At 48.2% G+C, this 21,333-nt stretch overlaps 1 protein-coding gene across 2 annotated transcripts; it reads left to right on the top strand.

Annotated features, from left to right (window-relative positions):
- Positions 1-2,636: 2,636 nt before the first annotated feature.
- Positions 2,637-18,367, top strand: LOC136528216 (protein ENHANCED DISEASE RESISTANCE 2-like). Of its 2 annotated transcripts, none has more exons than XM_066521174.1 (22): positions 2,637-3,195; positions 10,257-10,331; positions 10,416-10,469; positions 10,571-10,636; positions 10,717-10,778; positions 11,936-11,970; positions 12,101-12,190; positions 12,258-12,304; positions 12,385-12,485; positions 13,873-13,968; positions 14,052-14,116; positions 14,245-14,316; positions 14,416-14,562; positions 14,663-14,979; positions 15,498-15,561; positions 15,651-15,826; positions 16,090-16,191; positions 16,265-16,315; positions 16,411-16,554; positions 16,647-16,742; positions 17,143-17,244; positions 17,398-18,367. In XM_066521174.1, the coding sequence occupies exons 1-22, from the start codon at positions 2,938-2,940 to the stop codon at positions 17,491-17,493; spliced, it is 2,316 nt and encodes a 771-aa protein (XP_066377271.1). In that variant the 5' UTR covers positions 2,637-2,937; the 3' UTR covers positions 17,494-18,367. The 2 variants fall into 2 exon arrangements, with proteins under 2 accessions (XP_066377271.1, XP_066377332.1); XM_066521235.1 differs by having other exon boundaries at positions 2,725-3,195; positions 10,720-10,778; positions 17,398-18,363.
- Positions 18,368-21,333: the final 2,966 nt, after the last annotated feature.

Genomic DNA, 21,333 nt, shown 5'->3' with positions numbered 1-21,333 from the left:
ATGAGAGCAGGTTTCAACAGAGCCAATTGCAGCAAATATGGAAAAAAAACTTTTCTGAACAACATATGGAAAAATTGCATATATCCTTTGGTGTTAGCCAATTGCAGCAATGAATTCATTCCATGTATAGAGAGAATTGCAGAAAACAAATTTTCCACAAAACTGCACAAATATATGCCAATTGCAAATAGCGTATAATTGAAGAATTTTACATCTTAGGGTTTCAACAGAGCCTTTAGCATGGCACCCATGAGAAGTACTATGAGCTTAAATACTAGACTTTGTAAAATATACCATCAGTTTGAAACCTGATGCCAGTGAGCAACATCTACGCTGACACCAAGAACAATTGGCATGCACGCCGCCTAGAATGAGACTTACAGAGAGCTCTCAACTATAGGCAGTAATCTGAGAGACTGAGACCGTGTCCATGCAAGTAAGTGCAAGAAAAATCAAAATGTCACATCTCTATAGATCGATTTCATAAGCAATAAGCGCAAGAAGAAGACGGCCGAGGAACCATACCTAAGCGACCGCATACAGCAGCAGGCGTGGCGTCGACTGCGGCCAAGCTCCGGCACACCAGACGCAGCTTCGGATCAGCTCCCCCGCAGCCTCGCTCCAGATCTTGCCCTACCGGCAGCACCACAGATCTGGCGTCGTCCTCACGCCCCGCACCTGTAGACCGCGGCGGCGGCGAGCGCCGCACCGGTAAGCAACCCAGCAGTGAGGAAGCAACGGAGAGGCGGGAAAACGAACGGATGGAAAGCGGCGGCTGAGAGCGAGGAGGGCAAGAGGACGGACGGCTCACCTCTTCTGGTCGGCGGAACGGCAGGAAGACGGAACTCGAGGCTGAACTCGTTGCGCGTGAAGTGTGAGAGTAGGTTGGACTTGCCGACGCCGGAGTCGCCGATCAGGATGCGCCGCCGTACCTGCGTGCGGCCGTGCGGGGAAGGAACGAGCCGTCGACCCGCCGTCGCTCGTCGCCCGTGCGTGGATGCGGCTGTGCGGCTACGGCGCCTGGGTGGATCCGTGGATGCGGATGACTGGATGAGGGCTGAGGGAGTGAGGGACTGAGGGTTGGCCGGTTGGGGGCTGAACGAATCGTCGATTCCACGCTTATATACTTAGGGTTCCTAGGTGGGCTTCTGGTGGACTGAAATTTCCGGAGCCCCGATGGAGCTCCACGGGTCAATTTTAATATCCACCCCAAAACCGTGGTTTTTCGGGTATCCGAACCCGCAAATCCGTAGGTGAAAACCAGGACCCGAAATCCATGGATATCCGCACCGAACCCGATGCCATCTTTTAGGTGTGCGGCGGTGCTAGTGCAAAGACGGCAACACAGTCATCATAAACTAAAGGTGCATGGCTATCTTTTCTTGTCTGGGACGGGATTGGAAAAATACTGTGCGATGCTGTTTCAATTCGATCTCACGATCAAGGAAGGAATCAAAGGGGTAAAACGTGTGTAGATAGATGGAGGTGCCATATGTTGCCAAACATAACGCCCCGTTCGGCCAAACATAACGCCCCGTTCGACTTACCCAGAAGCCGATTTGCTCGATTTCTTTTTTCAGCCGAAATATTGTTTTTCTCTTAAAATAATTAAGTTAGAACAGTATTTTTCAGTCAGTTTTAATCAAAATTCAGCAAGCCGAATAGGCCAACTAGCTTTACATGTCACTAGTACTTTGAAACATCGTAAATGTGTCGGTGGGAATTCTTTTTCCCCTTCCCTCGTACCATACCAGACATGTCAAAAATAAATAGGAGTATCTATCTACTAGACATATATCTACAAAATTTATGTGCGCAAGCTTCAACCTGTCATCAGTGCCACGTCGACTTGGTTCCCGCCATCTGGTCGACTGGTCGTTATCGGACAAAATAGATGAATTGCCATTATTCGGGAAAAAAAGTGATGACTATTCAGAACAGAAAAAAAATCACAGAAGGTGAAGAAGCAAAGGGTTCATTTACCACCTCAAAATAAACCCTTTCCTCAAAACCCAAAATGGTTGGGGAATTCTTGACTCGCCCCAATTTGCCACCGCGTCCTCCACGCCTTCACCAAATCAAATGACCCCCCCCACTCTTTCTCGCATATGTACTCGTCATCATCACCAGAGCCCTCGCCCTATGCGCTCGAACTTACCAGCCGTACCATTTCAGTAAAATCACGGTATTTTTCCCTCGCGACAAATCGGCGTCATCAGCCGTTTTTTCCGGCCAGCGTGCTCGTTTTCCACCGAAAATTCCGAGGCACGCACACAGGTGTAGGCAGAATCCTAATTCCCGACCCTTTCATCACGGTCCGACCCTTTCATCACGGTCTCTCTCTCCTTCATTTCATCGTTTGCGTCATCCTCTTCCTCTCCTCTCTCCTCTCATTGTGAGGAGGAGGGAGAGAGCGCGGAAGCAGAACAAGCCTGTTCGTTTGGATGTGGCTTGTCGTAAACGGTCGTAAATTTTTAATTGGAACAGTATTTTTCTCTCACGTAAACCAGCCAGCAGTACTTCTTCACAAACCAACAACGATACGCTAGCTAACCGGCTGATCCCAACTACCAGGCAAGCCAGCGGAAGTAACAGCTCATCCATCAGAGAGAAACAAAAGAAAAGAAAAGCACGGCAGGGGCCCACCATCGGCGGGACCCAAGCGGGCAGACGGGCCTCCGCCCCGTCCTACTACTCGCTCTGGGGCTGGGCGGGGCCTCTGGCAACCCCTACCTGCCTGCGCTCAATTCAATTCGACTACGGAGAACAAAACAAACAAAAGCGCAGCGCAGGGAGAAGGTGCCCCGCGGCCGCAAGCCAAGCCAATCCCAAGCGAGGCGAGGCGCGCGCGCTGCTGCGGGCTCGTCGTCCTTGGCGAGAGGAGGGGGCCCGTCCCGGGGGGTCGAATTCGGCGGGGGAGCCAGCGCGGTGGGGCGAATGGCTGGCGGGGCGGAGGTAGCGGTCGTGGAGGACACGGCGGCGGTGGGGGCGCCGCCTGCTGCGACGGCGACGCCGCCGCCGCCTGACGTGGCTGCCGCGGCCGGTGGTGGCGGGGAGGAGGGGATGCGGATGGAGGGCTGGCTGTACCTGATCCGATCCAACCGGCTCGGGCTGCAGTACTCGCGCAAGCGCTACTTCGTGCTCGAGGACGCCGCGCTCCGCTGCTTCAAGTCCGCGCCATCCTCCAAGCGCGAGGTAACGCACGCCGCCTCGTCTCCATGTACCGGTGGTTTTCTCCTCTGTGTTGTGCTGGCGGGGGGAATCGCCTTGATTTTTCCTCGCATTTTGGGTTGGTTGGTGGGGATCCTGGGCGTTTGTCCGTTCCGTGAACGCAATCGCTCGATCGGCCCTGACGCTTTCCTCCACCGTCCTGGTGATCTGTTCCGGTGCTGGAATGGAATTGGGATGGTAATTCTGATGAAGAGATGTTGATTTGGGGTTGGTTTCTGGTCGCGAGGCATTTACATATTTACCATTATTATGGATGACATCTTCCCCATGATATGTATTTTTTATATGATGATAAATATGTAAATAGTCGTCTGTTTCGTTACACGGCCGTCGGGTTGTTATAAAGGCATGCTAATTATGTAGGTAGGTGAATTGCATCGCGTGCCTGCCGCTGTTTGTTCCTCCTCTGTTCGGATTATACTCGGGATTAATGGCACTCCGAAAGTAGGAAGCAATTCGATGACCTGACGCGGAATGGCACTAGAACAGTGGTCCCAGACCCAGTTTGGACTGTTTGTAAGCCAAGTCTTGTCCAAGGCTCTTTTATCGGGACAATGGTTGTGATGGGATAAGTCTACGTGGTCTTTGTGGGGGCTGCAGCAGTCTTTGTGAGGCTGCAACAGCATGGTGGTCTTGCTACCCAGCATCCTTGACTGGAGGACGGCAGGGACTGGAGGACTATCTTGACTGGACAACATCATAGGACAACATATTAGAGGCATCTTAGGACAGCATCTTAGAGGACAGCATATTAGCATCTTAGACTAATATCTTGGCATATGCTCGGCTGGTTATCAGCCTATAAATATGTATCCTCAACCCCTCAAGTTGGCATGGCATTTGTATGAGTTGTATGAGAAATAAACTAGAAAATTGTCCCAACTCCTAGTGTCATCCTCTCTCGATGAGAGTAAGAATTCTGCTACTATCAAGAGTGAGAATTCAGCGACTAACAACTGGTATCAGAGCCGTATTATCTTGTAGCCTGAGCATCTCTTGCTCATCTTCTCTCCCAGCCCCACAACAGCCCCAGCTGTTGGCAGCAGCAGCTCCTCCGGCCGCTCCTGTTCACTCCTCTCCCTCTGCGCAAGCATCCCTCTCCCCACGCAGCAGCCCCCCGGTAGCGCGTCATGTCCGCAGGGCAGTCTCAGCGCTCGGTCGCCTCGAGCACGCGGCGTCGGCAGGAGGCCGAACTTGCCGCGGCAGAGGAACGTGAGCGAGCAGCGGTAGAGACCGCTGCAGCGGCGGCAAGGGCGTCGAGGCTGGCAGCGGCGGAGCTGCCAGCAGCAAGAGCGGAGGCGGAAGCAGCGGCGGCGGATGCAGCGCGTGCGGCGGCAGTGGAGGTCGAGGCTCTGCACGGCAGCATCGGTAGCTCCATTTCCGCTGACGACACCGTCGACGCGGACCTCGAGCTGCTAGAGAGGGAGGCAGCGCGAGCGCGGGCGGCACAGTGGGCAGCCGCGCACGCCGACGAGCGTGGCGGTAGCCCAGACAGGCGCGGACGCGCTGGCGGCGCTCCTGGAGGATGCGCGCACGGCGGTGGCGCTCCTGGAGGAGCCGCGCACGCCCACGAGCGCGGCGGCGCTCCTGAAGAAGGCGCGCACGGCGGTGGCGCTCCTGGAGGAGGTGCGCACGGCGACTGTGGCAGACGGGTCGATGGAGAGCGTGGCCTTCACATGCAGCATGGCTCTCTCCCCGGATCGGTACCGTGGTTACCACGGGCTCCAGGCTGTCGTCAAGGACGTTGGCTCCGGCGGTGGGTGGCCTACCCTCACCAAGACCAACTACGTCGAGTGGGCTGCGGTGATGAGGGTAAAGCTCCAGGTGCGGCACATGTGGGAGGCAGTCCGGTACGACGACGTCGACTACGACCTAGATCGACAGGCGCTGGATGCCCTCATCGCTGCAGTCCCGTCCGAGATGCAGTTCTTGCTTACCAACAAGCGGACTGCCAAGGAGGCTTGGGACGCCATCGCTGTGGCATGCATCGGCAGCGACCGCGCCCGCAAGTCCACACTGCAGGCACTTCGCAAGGAGTGGGAGAACCTGGCCTTCAAGCCAGGTGAGGACGTTGATGACTTTGCTCTCCGTCTCAACACTCTGTTGCAGAAGATGGTGCAGTTCGGCGATGACACCTACGGCGAGGAGAGAGCTGTCGAAAAGCTCTTCCGCTGCGTCCCCGAGAAGTACAAGCAGATGGCTCGCTCGATCGAGTCTCTGCTGGATCTCTCCATGATGTCGATCGAGGAGGCGATAGGTCGTCTCAAGGTCGTCGACAGCGATGAGCCACAGGCTCTCTCGGGGCCCATCACCACTGGCGGGAAGCTCCTTCTCACTCGGGAGCAGTGGCTTGCCAGCCAAGGTGACCGGAAGAAAGGGGAGCCTTCTTCCGCGACAGGCGGCCACAAGCATGGCAAGCAGCGCAAGGCGCGCAGAGACGCCTAGGCCGGGGCGCGTGGACATGCCGAGGGTGATGCCCGCGGAGGCGCCCAGGGCGGCGCTGCCGGCAGGCACAAGCCGGCACGAGACGACGCCTGCCGCAACTGCGGCCAGCTTAGCCATTAGGCCAAGGACTGTCGACAGCCACGACGCGGCCAGGCCCACGTCGCACAGGCGGAGGAGGAGCCAGCTCTGTTCATGGCACATGCAAGCATTGAGCTACCTCCAGTGGCACCGGCCGCAGCGGCTCTCCTCCACCTTGACGAGCCAAAAGCACACGCCCTCCTCGGCGACGGCTCCGGCAACGACAAGACTGACGGGTGGTGCCTCGATACCGGCGCCACCCATCACATGACCGGTCGACGGGAGTTCTTCACCGAGCTTGACTCTGGCGTCCGAGGCTCCGTCAAGTTTGGGGATGCCTCCGGCGTGGAGATCAAGGGCGTCGGCTCCGTCATCTTCACCACCGTGTCTGGTGAGCACAGGCTGCTCACCGGAGTCTACTACATCCCCGCGTTGAGGAACTCCATCATCAGCTTGGGACAGCTGGATGAGAACGGTTCGCGCGTGGTGGTTGAGGATGGAGTCATGAGGATTTGGGATCGCCGTCGCCGCCTTCTCGCCAAGGTATCCAGAAGCGCAAATCGACTCTACGTCCTTAACGTGCAGGTGGCACAACCCCTCTGTCTCGCTGCTCGTCGGGATGACGAGGCGTGGCAGTGGCACGAGCGTTTCGGGCACCTTCACTTCGAGGCCCTGAAGCGGCTCAGTGCCACGGAGATGGTGCGAGGCCTGCCGTGCCTCGACCATGTGGAGCAGCTCTGCGACGTCTGCCTGTTGACGAAGCAGAGGCGACTCCCCTTTCCCCAGCGGGCGAGCTTTCGAGCCAAGGAGAGGCTCGAGCTTGTGCACGAGGACTTGTGTGGCCTGGTGACACCGGCCACACCGGGAGGACGACGCTACTTCCTGCTGCTCATCGACGACCTCTCCCGCTACATGTGGGTGATGGTCCTCGGCAGCAAGGGAGAGGCTGCGGACGCCATCAGGCGCTCGCAGGCTGCTGCGGAGGCGGAGTGCGGCCGCAAGCTGCGCGTGCTGCGCAGCGACAACGGCGGCGAATTCACGGCGGCTGAATTCGCGTCGTACTGCGCTGATGAGGGCATTCAGCGCCACTACTCCGCGCCGTACAGCCCACAGCAGAACGGCGTCATCGAGCGGCGCAACCAGACGGTTGTGGGGATGGCTCGGGCCCTTCTCAAGCAGAGGGGGATGCCAGCTGTCTTTTGGGGAGGCGGTGGTGTCGGCCATCTACATCCTCAACCGCTCGCCTACATCCTCAACCGTTCGACGGCAGGACGCCGTACGAGGCTTGGCATGGGCGTAAGCCGGCGGTCTCCCACTTGCGGGTCTTCGGCTGCCTCGCGTTCGTCAAGGAGCTTGGCCACATCAGCAAGCTCGACGACAGGAGCACTCCGGGAGTGTTCATCGGCTACGCGGAGGGCTTGAAGGCCTACCGCATCCTCGACCCGAAGACACAGCATGTGCGCACGGCGTGCGACGTTGTGTTCGACGAAGGGCGAGGATGGGCGTGGGACAAGGCGGTGGACGATGGCTCGGCTCCGACGTACGACGACTTCACTGTCGAGTACGTCCACTTCGAGGGAGCTGGGGGAGTAGGCAGATCTTCTTCGGCGAGCGCGTCTACCCCAGTCCCCGAGCCTCCACCGACTCCGGCTCCTGTTACTCCGACAGCACCACGCTCTCCAGCTAGGACCTTGGCTGCGACGAGTCCTTCGCCGGCTCCACCACAGCTGGCATCGCCACGCACTCTAGCACCGACAGGCACCTCTCTGGGCACGTCTACTCAAACACCAGCTCGTGTCGAGCACAACCCGGTTGAGCTCGCTACTCCGCTCTCTCACGACGAGGAGCGCATCGACGCGTACCACGACGGCGAGCCGTTGCGGTACCGTACGATGGAGAACCTTCTCGGCGACCAGCCGGTTGCCGGGACCGGTGCCTCATGACCTGGAGGCGCAGTTGCACCTTGCGTGTGACGACGGCGAGCCTCGGTCGTTTGCAGAGGCCGAAAGACACGCGGCATGGCGCGCCGCGATGCAGTTGGAGATGGATGCGGTCGAGAAGAACCGCACCTGGGAGCTTGCTGACCTTCCTCGTGGTCACCGCGCAATCACCTTTAAGTGGGTGTACAAGCTGAAGAGGGATGAAGCTAGCGCCATCGTCAAGCACAAGGCTCGCTTGGTGGCACGAGGTTTCGTGCAGTAGGAAGGGGTCGACTTCGACGACGCCTTTGCTCCCGTGGCACGGATGGAGTCCGTGCGACTCCTCCTTGCGCTAGCTGCCCAGGAGGGCTGGCGTGTTCATCACATGGACGTCAAGTCGGCGTTCCTTAACGGCGACTTGAAGGAGGAGGTCTATGTGCACCAGCCGCCGGGATTTACGATCCCCGGCAAGGAGGGCAGGGTGCTCCGCCTGCGCAATGCACTCTATGGCTTGCGGCAGGCACCGAGGGCGTGGAATGCCAAGTTGAATTCCACGCTAAAGGGGATAGGCTTCGAGCAAAGCCCGCACGAGGCGGCCATCTACCGATGGGGCAGTGGAGGAAATGCTCTGCTGGTGGGTGTCTACGTCGACGACTTGGTGATCACCGGCACCAAGGATGCGGAGGTGGCGGCATTCAAGGAAGAGATGAATGCCACCTTCCAGATGAGTGACCTGGGGCCTCTCTCCTTCTACCTGGGAATCGAGGTGCACCAGGATGACTCCGGGATCACGCTTCGACGGACCGTCTACGCCAAGCGCGTCGTTGAGCTAGCTGGGCTCACCGACTGCAACCCAGCTCTCACTCTGATGGAGGAGAGGCTGAAGTTGAGCCGTGACAGCACGACGGAGGAGGTCGACGCTACGCAGTACTGGCGTCTTGTGGGGAGCCTTCGCTACCTCGCCCACACACGGCCGGACTTGGCATTCTCCGTCGGCTATGTTAGTCGGTTCATGCAGCGACCGACGACGGAGCACCAGCAGGCTGTGAAGAGGATCATCCGCTACGTTGCGGGGACTCTCGATCACGGTCTCTACTACCCTAGGTGCCTTGGGGTGGCACACTTCATCGGGTACAGCGACAGCGACCACGCCGGTGACATCGACACCAGCAAGAGCTCGAGCGGGATCCTCTTCTTCCTCGGCAAGTGCATCGTTAGCTGGCAGTCGGTCAAGCAGCAGGTGGTGGCCCTGTCCAGCTGCGAGGCCGAGTACATAGCGGCCTCCACCGCTTCGACTCAGGCGCTCTGGCTCGCTCGACTGCTCGGTGATCTCGGCAGAGACACTAGAGCGGTGGAGCTCAGGGTGGACAGCAAGTCCGCTCTGACCCTGGCAAAGAACCCTGTGTTCCATGAACGCAACAAGCACATCCGGGTGAGGTACCACTTCATCCGAGGCTGTTTGGAGGAAGGGAGCATCAAGGCGAGCTACATCAACACCAAGGACCAGCTTGCGGACCTGCTCACCAAGCCCCTTGGGAGGATCAAGTTCCTTGAGCTCTGCTCCAGGACCGGGATGGTTCAACTTTCTCACAAGACGACGCACAAGACTTAGGGGGAGGGAGGGGAATGATGGGATAAGTCTCTGTGGTCTTTGTGGGGCTGCAGTAGTCTTTGTGGGGCTGCAACAGCATGGTGGTCTTGCTGCCCCGCATCCTTGACTAGAGGACAGCAGGGACTGGAGGACAGCAGCATCTTGACTGGACAGCATCTTAGGACAGCATATTAGAGGCATCTTAGGACAACATCTTAGATGACAGCATATTAGCATCTTGACATATGCTCGGCTGGCTAGCAGCCTATAAATATGTATCCCCAACCTCTCAGGTTGGCATGGCATTTGTATGAGTTGTATGAGAAATAAACTAGAAAATTGTCCCAACTCCTAGTGTCATCCTCTCTCGATGAGAGTAAGAATTCTGCTACTACAAAGAGTGAGAATTCAGCGACTAAGGTTGCTGAGACAACAAGTGTCATGGTTCGTACCTTCACGCAACGTGTTAAGATTTAGGAGGAAAAAAAAAGTGTTGTTCAATTCAATTATCAGAATGTTGAAATCAGGCTCGCTGCTGTGTGGAATCAAACTAATGGTACTTAACATTTGAAGTTGAAAGGTTGCATTCATTGAACTCTATACTGCCTCTGTCTGAGTCTTGAGTGGCTTCCATATAGGGAACACGCATGCTGTCCCTTCTGAAGGATATGGCATCTGTATTACTTTTTTTTTTGGCTCTCCACATACGCGATTGCAGAATCCTGCATTGATTCTCAGTTTGTTACTCAATGTTTAGGCAATTAGGAAGAGAGCAAGGGATTATGATTATTACAGCATGCTGACTTGCCAATATAAACTAGATCACTGGGATAAATGCTGATCGTCTATGTGCTACTCCGAGCTTAAATTGGACTAGGAATATTTGAAGCTATCTATTGGCTACATTCAATTCTTGAATGAAACTTTGGTTTTCCAATTCTATGTCCTTTTGAACCATGACACAGTTTCCTTTTTCTCCGTTTTGGGTGCAGGATCCTGTTAGAAGTGCAATAATTGACTCTTGTATTCGTGTGACAGACAATGGCAGAGAAAGTTTACATAGGAGTGTAAGACCTATTCTTTTTTTGTTATTTTATATAAGGCTTATGCAAACACTATCTTAAGCATTTTCCTCATCTTTTATTTGACAGGACTTTTACCTATTCACACTTTATAATGCTTCCAATCATTATGATCAACTTAAGGTAAGGAGTAATGTTCGACTCCCTTCATTGGACAGCTTGTATTGCTCTGCTTGGTTTGTGATAGTAAGATTTCCCTTTGTCTGTTCACCAATGTTTTCAAGTTGGGTGCGAGAAGTTCAGAAGAAGCAGCTAGGTGGATCAGGTGCTTAATGGAGTCTGCCTTAAAGGTTGGAGTTTTGCTTATTTTATTGTTCCACTTGCTATCATATTGTTCCATAAAACAGTCACATGTTTTCCATTCTGTTAGCAGTCCCCTAGAAAAGATGAGCACATTGTTGCTTGTTCACACAGAAGATGGCAGGCTTTCAGGTACCTGCAGATCACACTTGGTTTTGTAATTTATTCAGCATATGAACTGGAAGCAGTGTTATAAAAAGCTAGTTGAGTTGTGGGATTGCTTAGTTGACGGATCGTTGTAACAGTGACTGCGGGAACATTCATATAATTAAGTTAGTTTTATGTTGCTTTGGCTTGATCAGTTTTTCTTTGGTAGTTGCAGTTCAAAATTTATGCAGATTAAAGTGTAAAGGATGTTATCTGATGGTTGAGATACATTGGTCTTAGGAATCAGGAATATTAATAACATAAGACTTGTTTTGTGTATGCTATAAATTCTTGTTAATGCCTGAAAACAACCGTAAATATGATGTGCCATGCTGTCCCTGTTTCTGCAAGGTAGGGATATGCTATTATGCTGAACACAAATCATTGTAAGGGTGGTGCAATCGCCATGACATCTTTTTGTTTCAATTGATACTTGGAGAAGATGTTTATGATGATTAAAAGGGATGCGATGCAGAGCTATAGTTTTGATTATCCTGATTTGCTTCTTGTTAAACCCTTGTCCAGTTGGAGTGGCTATTGTGGCTCAAGTTGGGTAGAGGTGTGTTATACTCACACTCAAATCCTACAGTTAGTAGCTGCATATAATGTCATGTGGGCCATGCATGGTAACTCTAGATTTTTTTCCCCATGTGAAGGAAGGCTGAATCCAAATGAGTTGCTATGCATCTATAGCTTGTCCCAGGGCAGGGTGCTAATTGAATTTTAGACCTCGGAAATGGATGTAGCACCAAGGGGGTGGTTCCTGAGTCTTAGGGCGTGTTTGGGACTGCGGTGCGGTATCGCAACCGCGGCCTCCAGCCCGTGGCACAGAAAACGTGAGTGGTAGTTCATTCTCACGGTTTCTGTGTCTTGCGCAGTTAAAAGAATCATCGATACCGTGACGCGTTTGGAGGCTTAGTGTTAAGCAAACTCCCAACCCTAATATGTTACACTTGAACATATGTCTTGGTCTGACTGAGTTTGACTGATTGCCTGTAGGATGCTAGCCATTGCAATTATTTGCTCTATGTGATGTTATAAGTATTTTTTGGGTAGAAAGGGCATTATAATTTATATTCATAATTTATGTAATAGTATATGTAGCTTCTCTATTTGTCTAATTGGCTACTATGGCATTGCAGGTTGAGCCGCCGCAATAGCCACATGCACTCAATAGGTAACTTATATAGTTTTCAGTTGAATGAGTAATTTTAGTAAAATAATCAATGTTTGTTGAAGTAACAGATTTCTTGTGCTCTTTAATGCCACACTGTTCTTATTTTCTCTTTGTGTGAAAATTTTATCAGATTGGACTTTATTTTCATCTGCTCATAACGATCCAATGGCATCTGATGTTATTGCACCTTCTCCATGGACAATATTTGGCTGTAAAAATGGTAATGATATAGATTTCTTTGTTTCCATCAATGAAATTTCTGCTAAAATCCAATTTACTTGCTTTAGGTTTACGTTTGTTTACTGAGGCAAACGATGGTGGCTCTCGTGGGAAGGTATATCTTATTCTCAGCAATGCATTGTGCATGCGTATGGATGTATTGTTAAATTCACAATAGTTTGCTTGTTTCCTCAGTATTGGGATGATCATCCGGCTATAATGGCAGTTGGTGTGGTTGATGCGAATTCTGAGGCTGTCTTCCAGACTCTAATGTCCCTTGGCCAATCAAGATCTGAGTAAGACAGTTCCCATGCTCAAGCTTTTGATTTATGAAAAAAAAATTGCAGTACATTTTGTCAATATGCGTAAAAGCATTAGTGTGCATTTCTGGTATTCACATGCCCATAACACAACTTACGCTGGAAGTTGATGATTTGCTGCTTACAGAAAATATGAAAAAAAAAAACTGTATCGAGGTGACTGTTGGATGTATGCAATAGGAATTAAGCTTGCGACTTCACTGAATTCTTCTGCCTTGTGAAAGAAAAAAATGAACTTTCACCTCATCAACTTAAAGCTTCTTTAATGCACCTATTCCGCTGAATTACATTCTAGTTTTATTTCTAAAAAAAAAACTCGACCTGCGGGGGTTTATGACGGCCCCCGGGTTTTTCGTTAAGAAGAAGATCTTCTTACACAGATCGAGAAAACCCCCGAACCCCTGCCCCCATCCTGACGCAGGAGGTGCCGTAACCCTGTGAGAACCGGGCCGGAGCCTTCCACTGCGCTTTGGCACATGGGGACGGGCGAGGGGATTTTTTTAACCTCAGCCTGAAATCCGCTCCCACGGGGAGTCAAACCCAGGACCTGAGGAGTGCCGCTGGGTCACCTAACCATTTGAGCTATGCATGCCCACAGTGTGTCTTTCCTGATTCATATGAGGTATTAAACTCTGTACAACAAGGACAATACTCCCATAGAACACAAGGACTCAAAGTTAACCTTCTGCCATGTTCCACCCGTCCAAACAAGCTAGAGGATTGGAAGTCCTAAAGACCTAAACCAACCACTTGCTTGCCTGCACTAGCTGGTCTGTCTTCTCTGGCTCTCTGTATACTCCTTCCGCGCTTTCCTCTGCCACCACCCAGATAGACAAAATCAAATGTGGAACTGGCATGATCCAAGTCACTTCAGGAGGAGAGGAAATGAGTACATTGCTATAGCTTTTGTTTCTCCAAAACAAAGCTTACGTAATGTATCTAGAGAGGGAATGAGTACATTGCTTTTTACATAGTTTGTCCCTGTTGATACTCACCTAGCTTTCTAAAAGTGGTACCAACAAGCAACAAATAGGTGGCGGCTTAAACAACTTCCTAAACTAGCATCTATTCTAAACCTGAGATTATTAGTGTTACACTCAAACTTGGCATTAACAGTTCATGTGTACTAGCTAAAGTAGAGAAACTCGTCGAGAACCTGTATTTTGTTCTTAATAAAATGCCACCTAGTTCCTCCTGGACTGCTCTAGTTTTTTTAGACTGTTAGTTATATTTCCAATGTGTTTAGTTAACTACCTGCTCTACTGTTCTCTCAGTAATAAACTCAAGGCCAGATGACAATGATTTGCATACGCCTGACTTAAATTTTTTTTTCAACCAAATAATAGCTGAGATAATTTTTTAGATGGGACTTCTGTTTGTGGGAAGGAAAGGTGGTGGAGCATCTTGATGGGCATACAGACATAATCCACAAGAAATTAAGAGGCAACTGGTTACCATGGTCTGGTGCTGGATTGATTATCCTGCTATTTTTATATGCATGATTTGTTATTAAGTTGTAATTGCATTATATTTAGTTTTCAGGGGAATGAGAAAGAGAGATCTATTACTTAGACGATATTGGAGGCGAGAAGATGATGGAACTTACGGTACTATTATTTGACAAAAAGTGATATATATATATATATATATATATATATATATATATATATATATATATATATATATATATTTCACTTGCAGTTATCTAGATTTGACACTAATCTTGAATTTTCAGTAATTCTATACCACTCAGTTTTCCACTACAAATGTCGTCCTGAGAGAGGCTACATCCGTGCATGTCTTAAAAGTAATGTATGCTTTACTTTCAGTCAAAACTTCTGTGGGAACTAAACTTGCTATTGTATTTGCTTACACTTAATTGATATGTGCCTTTTTGAATATTTAGGTGGAGGTTATGTAATATCACCAGTCAATCAAGGAAGACAATCAGTTGTAAAGCACATGCTTGCCATAGATTGGAAATTCTGGAAGTCATATCTGTTTACATCATCTGCCAAATATATCACTATACGTATGCTAGGCAGAGTAGCAGGTATGTCTTGTATTACGTCAATACATCTTTGCCTGATGCAACCATGAAATTTCTCTTTTTGCAAATTTCGATAATACTCTGCGAACTTACATTTTTTCAGCACTACGAGAATTCTTCCGAGCAAAAAATGGTAATTGTGCTTGCATGGAGTTCTCATCTGGTGAGTTGACCAGGGACATGGGACTACCACAAGGTGAAAATCAGCGAATAAATTTGGAAATTCAGCAAGAAAATGAGAACAGAAGACTTGAGGGTCCTACTGAAGGATCAGTGGGTGGTTCTAACAGGCACTTAAGCAGTACCAGTTCCTTTGTTCAACTTAATGATGCGGCAGACGAGTTCTTTGATGTGCCAGATGAATCAGAATATGATCAGAGGGAAGTTATGTTTCCTTCCGATGAGAGCACACATGCTTGGGTGAGTTCATTGTATTTGCATGATCAAAGTTCCATGCTAATAACTTACCATTGTTCTTATTCACAAAGTCAGTTCTTCTACATCACATCTTTTATGGTCATAGTACAGATGTGAGCCTGTGGTACTATTTATCTTCTGGTCATAGTAAAGATGTGTCTGTGTGGTTTATATCAATATGCTGACGACCTATTTTTTCCCCTTGAAAATTCTATGCCATTTAAATTTAGAGACAAATAATGTTGAATGACCCATAAAAAAAAGTTCACTCTGAATATTCAGCTTACATTGAGTGTGCTTGCAGCCCTCTTAGTACATACTATAGCTTCTACATTTTCAACAATTAAAATAAGAGTTGAGCATACTGATGTGTCCATGCTTGAAAAGGTGGAACCTTTTATGTCAGAACAGTGAACTGTGAGCAGCAACTTAATTACAAAGAATGGCATTACTTAACAGGACATACAAAGTTGTAACTATTTTTACATGTCATTTCTAATGTTTTGGCATTTCTTCCGCAGGATCAGCGTCATGCTAAATTGTCCACAGCTGCTGTTTTTGTGAAAAGGTTGCATGATCTTGCAGGTGTGTTACAGTTACTGCCCAATGACCAATGTTTTTTTTTCTTTTGTTCTAGTTTTGATCTTTCCTCTCCTCCTTTTCCTCTATTTTAGTCCAGAAAAGAGGATACGTTGACTTACAGGGAGCTGCAGATGCTGATAATGGGCCATGTTGCTATGGATATACTCTTCCCAAAGATTCGAGCTATACAGTACCTTCTACTTGGGCAATGACAGATCCTACGACATTCTTAATCCGGGGAGAGACTTATTTGCACGATCGTCTAAAGGTTGTTTGATATGCTGCAAAGATCAATTCATGTAATAAATAAATAAATATCTTAGTTTGGTGCAAAACAACCTGAACCTCTTTGGTAGTGGATTACTGTGGGGAAGGGCACCTTACAGGATAATTGTCACTAGCCATGTTATCGCTACTGCTACCTTTTCGAAAAGTAGACTGTAGGGAAACACCGCGGTTCAATATAAATCCTAAATGGTTGGTTGAAGTTACCATAATGATGCTGATACAACTTATGTGTAACTTTGACAGATCAAGGCAAATAGTACCCTGATGCAAATGGTAGGTGCTGATTGGATAAAGTCTGATAAGCGTGAGGATGATCTAGCTGGTCGCCCTGGGGGACTAGTCCAGGTATCTTATGCTAAAGCCAGTAATTTTGTTTCATCAGCAGTAATGAAGATATTTACCAATAGCTTTTATGTAGAAATGCGCAGCACAAGGAGGCACCAATTTCTTCTTCGTTGTAAACATACAGGTGAGATATTTTTGTGGTGTATATATGGGTTGATACTTCATATGTCACATGCTGTATAACGATTTAATTCCTTGCTTATAATCGGATGGATACAGGTTCCTGGTTCAACCACACACAGCTTAGCTTTGTATTATATGATGGATACACCATTAGAAAAGGTCCCTCTGCTTGAAAGATTTGTAAATGGAGATGATGTATTCAGAAATTCAAGGTTCAAGCTCATCCCTTACATCTCAAAGGTTTGTTTTGCACTTTGAGCCTTATTTGATTTGTTTTAAGCTGTACTCAGTAAACTGTCGATGTCTTATGTTTGGAATGTGTGTCCATTTAGGGATCTTGGATTGTTAAACAGAGTGTTGGCAAGAAAGCTTGCTTGATTGGACAAGCATTAGAAATCAATTATTTCCGTGGAAACAACTATTTGGAGGTAAGCTATAAGCATGTCATATATTAGCTTCTCTTGTTGCATTATTATTTATCATCCCAATGCAGCCTTGAAGTGTGCCTTTTTTTTTTGAACCCAATTGAATTGTGCCTTTCGTTCCTACTGGATTTGGAGCCGTTAATTTGACTTGTTATGTTTATATTTCTCCCTGCATAGTATACAACGGCAAAAGTAATGTCTGCTTCAATTTCTTTTACCACTACTATATCTTCTTTTTTGATAAGGACGACAAATATTCTGGAGGTTGCTTTTGACTTGTTACATATCCGTTGGATTTTAACTTACTTTTCTAACAACGTTGCATGTTACGACATAAATATATGTTCTCTATGATCCCAGAAGCTATATTCAGCTCTGAACAGCTTTGCCTGTAATTTTCCAGCTTGGAGTTGATATAGGTTCATCAACAGTGGCACGAGGTGTCGTGAGCCTAGTGCTTGGCTACTTGAACAATCTGGTGATCGAAATGGCCTTCTTGGTACAGGTAACCGATCGTGCATCTAGCTAATTCACAAAACGCCTGTTCACATGAAAATTGCCTTGAGGTTGAGCATACATCCGTAGAGATCACAGAAGATTTATGTTTCTTTCTCACTCTCATAGTACATGCTTTAATTTCATGATTTGCCTCATGCAGGGCAACACATATGAAGAACTCCCAGAATTCCTCCTAGGTACCTGCCGACTGAATTACCTGGATGCCTCCAAGGCAGTATCGATAGACGAATGCTAGAAGGACCCCCAACTGACTTCATTCTTTTTGAGGACAATACATCAAATCAAAAGACCAAAAGGCTGAATCCATTCCTTGCTGCCGACACAATCGGCAACCTGAGATGCTCCTTGTATTGCCCCCGCCAAAAGTGGGGGATCCACTGCAGACGTACATTCTCCTCTCACCGACTGCTCAGGTATTGTGTTGTAATGATGATAACAATCCATGATAAAAGGCCCCCATTCTTTGGCATCTTATCACCACGAAAAAAAACGGAAAGAAAAAAAGTTTATTCTAATACTTGTACCATGGTGTCCCATCTGACCTGAGTGATGTCAGATCGTCGGATCTAACAGTAAGCAAACCATTAACTATGCATTGACCAGGAGAGCAATGGCTGGAATGATTGTATTTGAGAATTCGCGCCCCCACCCCCACCCACACACACACACTGAACTGAAAGGGATCCCAAACCAAAATTGCAGTGATCATGGGTGCTCAGATCGCTTGAACCGAAAGCATCAACAAGGAGTGGAGCTTTGCATCTATCCCTTGGGTCCTCGCCCTTCTACAAGGACAGCATGATAAAACGGTGGTGTCATCGTCGCTGCATCATCGCGCTCGGGCGCACTGTTTTATGCTAGCGGAGCAGCGGTAGCATCAGCTTTTCGAATGTTCATTGTTCGCCACGCTGTGTGGTGCTGGTGCTTCAGTGCTTGGAGCCGCCGATGAGACGGCTGAACGGCCGGACTCGCTTTTGATGTGCCAGTCGCACTTTTGATCCAACGACGTGTCGGTCGCGTGCAATCTTGGTTCTGAGGTTTCGGTCAGCGTGCGAACATGGCACGGGGACGGTGGGACTACTGAACTGGATCGCGCAATGCACGGGCGCGTGCCGGCCCGGCCCTTCACGTGTGTCCGGTGCAGTGCAACGCAATTAGGATACCTCTGCTTGCTCGTATAAATCCAGGTCAGCAAATTGCTGCCATGGAACACCTCTGCTAGCTCATTCAGTTCAGCAAATTTTAATAGATGAGAGAACGACATTTTATATTTCCATGGACTACTAAAATTTTATTCTCATGGGAGACCTGTTTAAGTTGTCATTTTAAAAGGATTGTGAAAAGGAGCTCAATGGAGTTTTTTTTTTGCACTAACCGGAGCCATTCCATCTGCACCATGAGCTAATGAGCACAAGAGCTCTTGGGAAAGCTCACCGGAGTTGAACGGTTAGTTTAATTTAGGTCCTGTTTGGATGATAGAAACATTTCGGATTCTCAGAGAATCGCTGTCAAACACCCAAATAGGTGACAGAAATGTTTTGGATTCCCAGAGAAATGTTACGTTTCTTGTTTTTTACTAGGAATGAGAATCACCCAATTAGGTGTTTTGCAGTGATTCGAGTTCATTTCAAGGAGAATCTGAATCAATAGCCAAACGTTTCATCGATTCTTACCAAATGATTCCTATTTCAACAGAGAAACGTTTCCGGAGAGAATCTAGATCTAAAACGTTTTAGGAGAATCTGGATACCTACAAACGGGCCCTTAACTGTTCAAGTTACTGTTTGAAAGCTCCCATGTGGGAACTCCTGTGTGCACCGAGGCTCTCCGATGCACACTTTTTAGCCTACCAAGTTTCCAACGGCTAGATTTGTTTGTGGATTATAAATAGAGGGTATGGTCGTGCATGGCACATCCCTTGGCCCCCCTTGCTGGATACACACTAGAATTTGAGTTAAGCCTCTACTCACATTGGCTTGCTAGTGATTGCATTCTTTGGCGAGAATGGATTGATCATAGTGCATTTACTTGAGAGATTGCATCGAGTGGTAGTGTGGCACTAGAGATCAAGTTTGTTGTGGGTTTGCTTGTTACTCTTGATGGTTGCCGCGACCTAGGCGGCTTGGAGCAACGGTACTCCGCCGAACCACTCAATTGAAGATTATGAGGTGCTCCGGAGGTGTTTGTGAGGGGCTATTGGGTTCATCCCTGCTGGAGGAGGCAAAAAAAACCACTCTAGTGGAATCAAGGCTGAGAAGCACCTTGTGATCGAACCGACTCAAGATCAAGTGCCCACATCGGAGCCAACCTGTAGGATTGTATGCTTGATAGAGGAGCGATGATCCACGGGCTTGCCTCAATGTGGACGTAGATAATTGGGAAGTTACCGAACCATGGGGATATATCTTTGTCTCATTGTGTGGTATTGATCACTATGAAAGCTCTAGGCTCCTAATTCGGTTTTGGCGATTAATGACGATACAATCATCATGACTAATGTGTGTTTTGTAGAGGCATTATGAGTTAGGTCACAATAATGATTGATTAATGAGCAATAAGTGGTTTTCATGCCCCTATTGATGGATTTCATTTCGGTTTTCAAAGGATGAGTGACAACTGACAAGGTTAAGGACGAATAAGTTCTAAGTCTTATTTGGTGTCTAGAGGCACTTAGTTTAAAATCACGAGGACAAAATCACAAAGTTTAAAAAGTAGGGTCAAAATCGCCATTGCAATCTAGAATAAGGCCAAAAACACCAAATTCCCAATTTTAAATTAAGCTATTCAACCCCCACTCCCTAGCCATTTGAAGGTCCTTTCACCAGTTTTGGTTGTTGGTCCTTTGGACTTGATTAGCAAAGGTCCAATCGGTCATTTGTAGATCATGATAATGATAGTTCACTAGATGCTGGAGGTTGTAGTAGTCACGTTTTCGGCAATGAATGGTAAGTAATGTCAAAACTCTGTGATTGAATAGGGGGGAAACCTAATGTTGCATTGGCGTGTAAATGTGAATACATACTTGTTATATTTTCATTGATTTGGCTAGAGTTATTAGTAACATGTGAAGCCTAATTGTGAACATCAGGATTCATATAAGGTGCTGAATTTGGAAGAGAAACCTCTCCTCTAGAAGTGTGTTGTGAAGGTTGAGAATAACTAACTAGTTAATTAGTATTAGAATAGTCAGTTCTCTCATTCACCAACATGTTTTGTGGTGAAACCACACATTGCAGATTTGTTCATGATGAATTAAAGGAAACGACTTGCTGCATATTAGCAAAGTCATTCACATATAAGGTCTCATAAGAATTGGTTGAACTCAACATTTAGTTTAGCATTGATAATCGTTCATCAACATATGAACCTTTTCCGCTACCGATACACAAGGATATACTACCTATGCATGTTGTATGTTTCTAGTAGCATTAAAACTCAAATAATGCATCATTAACATTAGCTTTTGCTTATAGTGTCCACAACTATAATTTGCATGATAAAGACCATTGCTTGAACATTAGCTAATATTCATTCAAGCAATTAGCTAATGTGCAAGCGAACGCTAGACCAGTTGATCTGGCTATGCGCTTTGCACCCTACCGGACAGAGTTCGAACTCCCTCGGGGGCGGATTTGTTGGCCGGAGGAGGCGCAATTTATCTGCACGTTGAAAAAAATTCCCTCGTCTGCCCCACGCCAAAGCACAGGGCTAAGGCCAGGCCAGTCTCACGGGAGCTGTGGTGCCGTTGTGTATGGGTGGGGCAGAGGTTCGGAGGTTTTCTCGACCTACGTGAGAAGATCTTCTTCTTAAGCACAATGCACGGGGTTGTCTTACCCCACGGGTCAAGTTTTTTTATATTAGCTAATGTTATATGTTTACGGCCATTATGAGCAACACCAATATGATAATTCATGGTTTGTTGTAGTAATATTGTGGTGCAATACCTCGGTACTCCTCCATGATCGATAAAAGGAAGTTGACCTCTTGATTGATTCTTGTTGATCTTCACAGCAATAATGACACTATAGATGATCAACAACGTTGAGATGCTCGTAGAATAGCTAGCATGGAGGCT

The sequence above is a fragment of the Miscanthus floridulus genome, chromosome 1 (genome assembly GCF_019320115.1).
Source record: "Miscanthus floridulus cultivar M001 chromosome 1, ASM1932011v1, whole genome shotgun sequence".
Taxonomy (NCBI): domain Eukaryota; kingdom Viridiplantae; phylum Streptophyta; class Magnoliopsida; order Poales; family Poaceae; genus Miscanthus; species Miscanthus floridulus.
The sequence above is the reverse complement of the archived record's forward strand: the minus strand, read 5'-3'. Positions and strand labels throughout refer to the sequence as shown.

Bases quoted from the DNA above. Each gene is read 5' to 3' on its own strand.
- LOC136528216 (XM_066521174.1), top strand. From the start codon at position 2,938: ATGGCTGGCGGGGCGGAGGTAGCGGTCGTGGAGGACACGGCGGCGGTG. The intron at 10,637-10,716 runs GTTGGAGTTTTG...CCATTCTGTTAG, and splicing joins TAATGGAGTCTGCCTTAAAG to CAGTCCCCTAGAAAAGATGA. The intron at 10,779-11,935 runs GTACCTGCAGAT...ATGGCATTGCAG, and splicing joins AGAAGATGGCAGGCTTTCAG to GTTGAGCCGCCGCAATAGCC.